Raw genomic sequence first — 8,648 nt, 5'->3', positions numbered from 1 at the left:
TCTTGAGGTCACTAAAGAATTAAAGGAAGAGGAAAGCTGCAGGTATCACTCTGAAGGTATTGTACTTTTAAATGCAGAAATTATTTGTTTCATCTATATGTTAAAAAAAGGAGGGGGGGGAAGACTTTCAAGCCAAATTCTTAGTTCGGTCTTGTTAAAAGCAAAGCATTTGTGAACACCAGCCATTTCACAATATAGCCTTTCCTGAATCTTTCATTACTAATTTGTTTTCTTGGTTGCTTGGTTTCTCTTTTCACTAATTGTTACCTACATCTTGTGGATGACAATGCATACAAAAAAATTCTTGCATCCTACATATTTTTTCAGATTAGACTAACACCACTGCATATTCTACCCTTTGATTTTTTTATGGGCTATGCAATAAAGATCCACACACTGCCAGACATTTCAACCAAACCAAACGATGGGTAATGCCCACCAGAATAGTGATGATTTTAGATGGGCAAACAAAATGGTCGTATTCAAATTCTTTTGAGCAAAGGTTGTGGTGAAAACAGTAACCACTATGCAAACAAATATGATAAGCTTTGCTGCATGGGTTAAGAATCTGCTGGAGCAGAACTATTGTCTGGTGACACAGATGCTTGTCTAACAGCAAATATGCCAAATTAAATAGATATTTCAAATTAGAGTACTTTTTTTTTCCCCCCCAACCCATCTGAGATACCTCCGTAGATAACATTCATGGCCCAATAAGGAAACAAATGTTTTGAAAATTAGCTGTTTTCCAAGAATGTATGTTTTATGACATTTCAACCCAGAGATAAAAAAATTTTTTACACAAAATATATGCCAGACATTATGGTTCCAAGCAATTTTTGTAATTCACAAGCCCAATTTAGTTCATGAAACTTAAACCACCTTAAGCAAGCAACTCCTACTCTGGCAGAGAGTTGCGAAGGGAATGATGGAGACACCTCATAAGCTTCAAGAAAATTAGAATTTGCTATTCAGGAGCTGATGGACAAGCCATTCAGCTGCTCAGGCAGAAAGGACTATAAACTCACCAATTATGCTGAGTTGACCCATCCCACTTATTAGTCAACAGTAAACTAGAAGTAGCCTGCTCTGATAGGTCACCTAGTTAGCAGGAAGAGATAGCATAAAATCTCATTTTGCTCTTTTAATAGTTAAAAAAATATTTACAAGCACAGACAAAAAGCCAGTTTTTCCACATATACAAAATATCAGCACTTCTTTTATCAAGTACTGTACATTACATACAGCATCATTTTAACCTACAGATTGTGAATCTCTGTACCTTTTTAATGAGACATTTTTCACATCAGATTTAAAAAATAAAACCCAACTGTTTTACAATATTTTTTTTTATATTTTCAGAAGAGTAATGTATGGTAAGCAGAAGGAAGACAAAAATACTTTTTCTTTAATAATACAATTCACTCATCTTGTATCTTCCTATACATTTAATCCACTCTAAAAAGTTAAATGCTGTACATCTATGTTACAGTTTCAGCGCATGCCCAAGATTTGCCTGCTTTTTAGTTGATAGTTTTTTTCCAGCTCAGACAGTGCTTGAGCCCGTAGGTTTGCAGCATATAGATACTTTCTGAGACCAGAGCATTTCCCTTTGGAAAGGGGATAGTTTTCCACATTAACAGGAGGCACAGCATTCTCTTCACCCCCATCAAAGTGTACTTTCTTCTTGTTTGTAGACAAGGGGAGCAGCAGTGCATTATCTTAAAAATAAAAAATAAATACTGAATTAGTGCATCTTTCAGCATATATTGCTTAGCTTATGTCTTTTAACTCTGTTACCCATTTTGCTATCTCTCTATGGCTTTAAGTGATCCAATTAAACACATTTCAGTTCATAGTAACAATTCTTTTTGACTTTTGGAGGAAAAATTTTAAATGATTGTGATAAAAGAATATATACCATTGTAGTTTCTGGGATGCACCTCCCAACACCTAAGGAAGTAGTAGTTGACATAAAAAGAAAAGACACGGAGTTTCTTCTGAAGGATACAAATTAAACAGTAACATAATTCAGTTCCAAAGGAAAATGAAGAATTAGGCTCTCAGCTATCAAAAAACCTTGTCTTTCCTTCATAGCAGAGGTAAATTCAACCTGTCCAGTGGTATTACCGCATTATCCACATTGTTCCAACTGTCTTTGTATTAAGTCAGCGGAGTACAAACTTGACATTGACTTGATGAATGAGTTTAGCTGCATTAAATATTAAACAAGTTACTTTCACTATAGCCTCCAGAACAGGAATTTTCCTAGTACAGCTATGCTTTACCTGTATAGAACTGCCACAATCACAAGGCAGTTAGTTTGGGGTTTTTTAAGGAGTTTGGGTACAAAAACTACCATCCAAAACTATTAAAACAGCTGAGTTGTCTTGTAATAGCAATATTCACTTTTCTGCATTGTTGGACTTGAGGTATTAACAACTCAAAATGGCTTTGTCCATCTTCAAAAATTAATAGCCCTGCTAAGATCAAAATATCATATAAAGAGGTGAGAGATGCATAAAAAGAACAGAGGCAAACGTTGAAACTCATTTATCTCAGTCATCCAGTGCTAGAGGCAACATCAGAAAGCCCAAGCCATGCTTATTCTTAATTTTGTATTCTTTAACGTATCAGTCAGACAAGATGTTGAGAGGCAGATGGAATCAAAGTTAACAGGAATGTTAGAAATAGCTCAAGTACCACTAACTTATGATGGCATTTTACTTGTGTTCTTTCCTGCTGTGATAGGCACATAAAAAAAAAAGCAACTTCGGTTTTTTTTGTATTAGAGGCAGTGACATGCTCATCTTGCTTTATCTGACCAAAACTAAATAAAGGGTGTTACCGCATGTTAAAGGGTATTTGCATTTCTTTGTTCTAGAATACTACCCAGGAACCAGCCATTTAATATCCCATCAGTATTTCAAAATGCATTTGGATACTTGAATCATTTTTACTATTTAAGATGGGTGCAATGAACAGATGATACCACCCCTTCTGACAGTGAGGACCTAAGTGAGTGTCAAATACCTATTGGGCAATAACTATTGTAAAACAGACTGGAGTACAGGTAGTCAGGAAGCATTATAGCACACTTTCAAAGCTTTTTTTTTTTTCCTAGTGAGTTAAACTGGAATATGATAACAGCAGGATGTATTCTTCAGAGCTTATACAATGCACCAGTCAACAATAACAACAAATATTATTTCCCACGGTGAAGTTTTTGGAAGTTGAACTAAAGCTGAAGTGATTAAACATGTGCGATTTTAATACAATTAAATGGAATTAAAATTTATTTTAAATAAAGGTCTATAAAAAGACATCCAGAAGTAAATTAAGTGCAGCTCTGAGAAAAGTTTGGGTTACAAGTCAGCACTTGAACACGTCAGCACAGGAACCCGATTTTCAAAACAGCCCAAGACTGCAGTGCTGATAGTGGTAACTTATACTCATGGTTGAGCATCATTCATTGTGTCTTTTTGAAGAGTAGAAAATCAAGAGTCTCCTCTTAACCGCGGCAGAGACAATTGGGGTTTGTATCGCTACAATGGGACTAGGTATACCATGGGTACATCAGGGGCTTTCTTCTGGTCATACCAGTCAACATTTAGCAGTGCTAGTGGCTTTTTCTGTATTTTCATACCTGGACCATCTGCACAAGCTAATGTCCTCTGTTGTTTGTAGAGATTGTAGTTCCTCATCAAGTTTTCAGCTCTGTTTTGAAAAGAGAAGTTTAAGCTTTTTGTTGAAGGATTGTAGAGTATCTAATCAGGGTAATAATAGGTTAGTAAGATACCTAGCAAGTTTGTCTTCTGCCAGTCTCTCTCGAACACAGAGTTCCCGTTCTCTCTCTGGAAGTAGAGGTATGGTAGTATGTAGTGTTAAAATGTAAATGTTAAAGTTACAGAAATGTATGATGGATTTTCTTGCAGAAAAAGACAGCAGTAATAGCTTGTCATATGCATCCATATTTCTGCTTCTATGGCTCTAAACAAAGCAGGACAACTGCTGTGTAGATACAGCTTTATCAACAACGCACTGGACAACTGCTCTAAAATGCCAGGCATGCTTCACACCCCCATTCCCCAGTGTCTGCCATATCTGCAACAATGATGTTATAGCAGCTTCCTATTCTGAACATTTATTCATGGCATGTGACACCAGATCTAAATAAGTATTTAGATACCAGATACTATAGTTAAGCTCTGACTAAACACCCTGTTTACAGCAGCAGCAACTGTTATTCAGGCTCACAAAAGAATACATATGGTTAAAACCTGTCTAATAGAGCCTACTGCATATGCAAAGGGGTATTTTATGTGGGCAGGAAGTCCCAGCACCTGAGGGCCAGCCATCTATACAGTTTCACAGGTAAGCTACCTGTAGGGTGAAGCTTCTATAAAAGCAGTTGACAGTTTACTCAAATATAATTTGCTCCAACATCAGGGTTACCTTAGGTTACACATTAGTATAGCCACAGAGTAGGTGAAAAAGCAATCTACACTGCATAGCGCAAAACAATATATTCAGGCTCTATTTTTCTGTACACTTTCTTAACTGCCACTCACATTTAATAGTTTTCCCAAACCAGACTTCTATGGTTGAACTGCCAATCATATCTTAGTAACTTAAAACAAGGACTAGTATAGATGAGTAAGACTAAGCACTCTTGTTTTAGTCTTTAGGTGGAATTCTAGTAGTGAATGCAGGAGTATAATATCTCAGTGCATTACAATGAGGGTTTTGAAAGCTACCTTTCCTTCCTCCAAACTTATCCTTCTGAACCAAATCCCATTACCACCCCCTTCCCAAAGTGGAATATCATACGCTCCAAACGTTGCTCTCTCTCTTTAATGGCTTGCTCTCGTTCCTGTAATTGTTGTTCCTTCCGTTTCAGCTCATTCACCGCAGCATCCGGATGCTGCGGCCCTTCTGACTCCCATGATCTCCAGTTTCTTTTATCAGAATTTTGTCTTTGTTCCTCTATCACCAAGTCTGCTATCAAGGGGTTCTGAAGAATATCTTCAACAGAAGGTCGACAATAATACTAAAGGAAAGACATTACCAACAGGTTCCATCTGTAATCAAGAAACATTAAGGCCAGGGGTTCCCAAGCAAGACCCACCACAGGTGGAAACAAGCTGAGGTGTTAGACATTTAAGGAGAAATTGGAGAAAAATGGAGTTGGGAAGAGGTAGCACAACCAGATGACAAAAGCTGAGGGAGGAGGCTGTTACCAGCATTCAGCTCCAGAAGCTGTAAGTCTGGCTCTCCAAGCCCAGGCAACCCCACCTTTCAGAGCCAGAACAGGGTGGTGAGCCTACAGAGGCAATTGTCAGCAGGTTCTGGAGCTAATGCTCTGCATATCTACTTGTCACTTGATTCCTGAAGGATCCGTACCTGCTGGAGACTTGGGTTCTTGTTACAGCTTGGTTGTCCCATGCAGTATTCTTCTCAACACCCCCATGCCAGCCATGGGGGCAAGTTATACATTAGCATTATAAAGCAAAATCCAAAACAACCCCTTACAACTTCCAAACACACTGGAACCATGTTAACCCTGAAGTTCTAAGACCTTGGTAAGCCCACTGTTTGGAAGTTCTGTATAAACCAATATTGAGACAGCCTTTTTGCATCCCGTGCACCTGGCATAACACTTGAACTGCTGCCTTTGTTTAGTGGTCTCAAAGCACAACTCCTCCCTCCTTCCCCTACAAGTGATATTGCCAGTGACAAGGTGATAGCATCCACTACTTCAGTTTGTTTTATAATTGAGAAGGAAAACTAGTATTTCAGTACTAGTTCAGATAATAAATGGAAAAAATAGTAATTGATTCTTACCTTTACATTCAGCATCTCTTTGAGGAGTTCATTCAGCTGCTCCGAGTAATGATATGGTATTCGTCTGAACTTCCCTTCCCTTATCTTTTCTGCCAGCTCCTTTTGGTTGCAAGCTCTAAATGGAGGCCTGAAGAACAACATTTTTCTTGGATTCTTACACTACTTTTACAGAATCTGTTTTTATTAAAAAAGTATCAGACTAAGAAGACAGCTGCAATCAAAGGTTTGTTTTGACTACCTAATGTCAAGACGAATACAGAAATAAAAATCTAGGATTAGTCTCTGAAACCGTTAACCTTTCATCTATAAAAAATTTAATCATAAATGCATTAACAGTTATGTCTCCACATTCAGTACCACACTACTATACTTACGAGAGCGCACACAATTCATATAGGAGACATCCTAGAGACCAGATGTCAGATTTTTCATTGTATGACATGTGGTTCATTTGTTCCTAAAGAAAAAGAACAATCTTAGGTTTATTAACCAAGACATTATTCTACTACTGGAGCATAATCAGCTACTGTTCAAACCTGAATTAAACTATTACTTACTGGGTTTACTTTTAAGATTCCTTCTTAACTAATCTCCACAGTTACTCTTACTAGCGGGATTTTAACAAGTTGTGGCAGTACTACACTGCAGAAGACTGAAGTGTTGCATCAGCCTTCAGTTGCTACAACTCCATATTTCAATCAGTTTTAATCTTTCCCACACAAAATGCACCATATCAGGAAAACAACTTATTCTTGCTCACTTCCTCTACCAATTGAAATCCTACCATTAAAATGTAATTTAATAAGCTCTTTATCCTAAGTCATAAAAGCACTCTAGCTTCCCTGTTCCTTTTCAGGAACAATATACTCCAGTATATCTCTAGTATTCCAAGAACATATCCAAACTTACACAGCCAAGAGCAACTTTAATTAGAAGGCAGAGACAGTGTGGGAAAGAAAGGAGATAAAAATAAATGCAAAATAACCTTGTCTCCAGAACATAGACACACCATGAAAAAAGTCACTTGCATTTAAGACTAGAAGCTCTTAATTAAAACCTCCCAAACATTCATGGACTCCAAGACCAACACTACAGAAAAGAGATCTTGGAGGCACAAAAGGGAAGATAAGGCACGGAAGGGAGGTTTTACCGGAGACATATAATATGGAGTTCCAACAAAAGTTTTGGCAAAGCTGGTGTCATGGTGCAATATTCTAGCCAGTCCAAAGTCTCCAAGTTTCACATTCTGCTTGCTGTCCAGAAAGACATTTGCTGGTTTCAGGTCACGATGCACAGTGACTCCACCATCACTCCGTCTGTGACATTCCTTCAAGGCCAATGTCAATTGAGTCAACACTCTGAGAACAAAGCTTTCTTCCAAATAATGCCTGAAAGATGAACATGTTGTTTAACAAATGTATTCCCTACGCATACATCTGATCAGGTAGCTGCTCCACCTGAGTTCTGTAACTTTAATACTACTGTTATAAAATAGCACTGAATCAACCCCAGCACCTTTATATAAAACTAACTGCAACAGACATCTACATATACTATTTTAAAAATGGAAATTAAAAAAAAAGTCACTCTAAATATGTTGGAAGACATCTAAACTTTTGTTGTAGAATCCCTGTAATGTTTTCTTCCTTTGCAGGAGAGTCTAAAAAATATGTAGCGTTCCCATTACCTACAATACAAACATAAATTTGATGCTTTTGTGATGAGATCTGCCCCTTTGATCATTTACAGTAACAGCATATTGTGAGCTTTTTCTAAAACCGTTATGAACAACATACATTTTTAATATAACCTTCCTAAAATGAAAATGCTAATATGTTCAGGGGCAGCTACAGTACCAGTTTTAGCTATTCTCACAAAGCAACACACGTAGTGTCACATACTTGTTTAACCCAAGAATATGAAACCCATTATTATACTTAAGAAGTAGGCTGCTAAGTCTAAGATTAGACCAAGGTGAAGTCTTATGACCTTGGTGTGTCCGCAGGCTCTGTATACATGCACATAAAGTTGCACTTAATATCGCATTCAAAATCACTTTTTCTTTTCACGTATTTTGGTGTTCTAACAAAAAGTAGGGAACAAATGGTTTTACTGACAGGCAAGTCAGAAGAACCCACAGATCAAACCATCTGTCTGCAAGAACTATGACTTCCTGGTTTATGTTTTCAACACCATGCATAGTAAGGCATCCAGAAACCCCTCAACAGCATCTGCCTCTTAAGAGAGCTCAGGATTTTTACTATTTCAACACAAAAATCCAATCAGTTGGTGCATCCATTAGTACAGTTCCCATTGCTCATGTAATTTTGTACAGCAATACCTTTCACATTTCAGAAAAGTTGTTAGGTCCAAAAGATTAGACCCAGAGTTGTTCAGAAGTTATTAAGAAGAGAATATATGTCACTTTTCTTTTGATTGCCCCAGACACTTGATGCTAGATACTCCAAATTGCCACAAACAGATTTCACGTGCCTTTCTTTCGTGCACTTTGCAATTAAACTTGCCAGGTCACCCCCATCACAACACTCCATCACGATGTACAGGGTTGTGTTGCTTCTATCGATGATCCGATCATAATACCGGACGATATTTGGATGTCTCAGCTCACGAAGCAAATTCACTTCCGAAACAAGCATTTGTTTCTCCGCCTCTGTCATGGAGCCATAGTCAAGCTCCTTCCATACCAAGATCTAATTAGGAAAAAAGGAAAATAAGCCTTAGGGAGCGATTTATGCACAAGCCAGAGCTTTGCAGGAGGGAGGAAGGACTTCCATAGACCCTCA

The 8,648-nt window shown here is 37.8% G+C and overlaps 1 protein-coding gene across 1 annotated transcript in view; it reads right to left on the bottom strand.

Annotated features, from left to right (window-relative positions):
• Nucleotides 1-1,433: 1,433 nt before the first annotated feature.
• NEK2 (NIMA-related kinase 2) overlaps nucleotides 1,434-8,648 on the bottom strand; it is a 7,340-nt gene continuing 125 nt past the window's right edge. The window contains exons 2-9 of the mRNA XM_010190138.1: nucleotides 8,338-8,557; nucleotides 6,995-7,232; nucleotides 6,219-6,301; nucleotides 5,845-5,971; nucleotides 4,831-5,050; nucleotides 3,800-3,854; nucleotides 3,647-3,717; nucleotides 1,434-1,721 (exon numbers count right to left, since the gene is read on the bottom strand). Of these exons, the coding sequence (XP_010188440.1) occupies nucleotides 1,495-1,721; nucleotides 3,647-3,717; nucleotides 3,800-3,854; nucleotides 4,831-5,050; nucleotides 5,845-5,971; nucleotides 6,219-6,301; nucleotides 6,995-7,232; nucleotides 8,338-8,557 (1,241 nt within the window). The 3' untranslated portion in view covers nucleotides 1,434-1,494. The remainder of the gene's footprint in view (nucleotides 1,722-3,646; nucleotides 3,718-3,799; nucleotides 3,855-4,830; nucleotides 5,051-5,844; nucleotides 5,972-6,218; nucleotides 6,302-6,994; nucleotides 7,233-8,337; nucleotides 8,558-8,648) is intronic.

The sequence above is a fragment of the Mesitornis unicolor genome, unplaced genomic scaffold (genome assembly GCF_000695765.1).
Source record: "Mesitornis unicolor isolate BGI_N332 unplaced genomic scaffold, ASM69576v1 scaffold26418, whole genome shotgun sequence".
Classification (NCBI taxonomy): domain Eukaryota; kingdom Metazoa; phylum Chordata; class Aves; order Mesitornithiformes; family Mesitornithidae; genus Mesitornis; species Mesitornis unicolor.
Note: the sequence above shows the minus strand (reverse complement) of the source record. Positions and strands in the feature narration are given on the sequence as shown.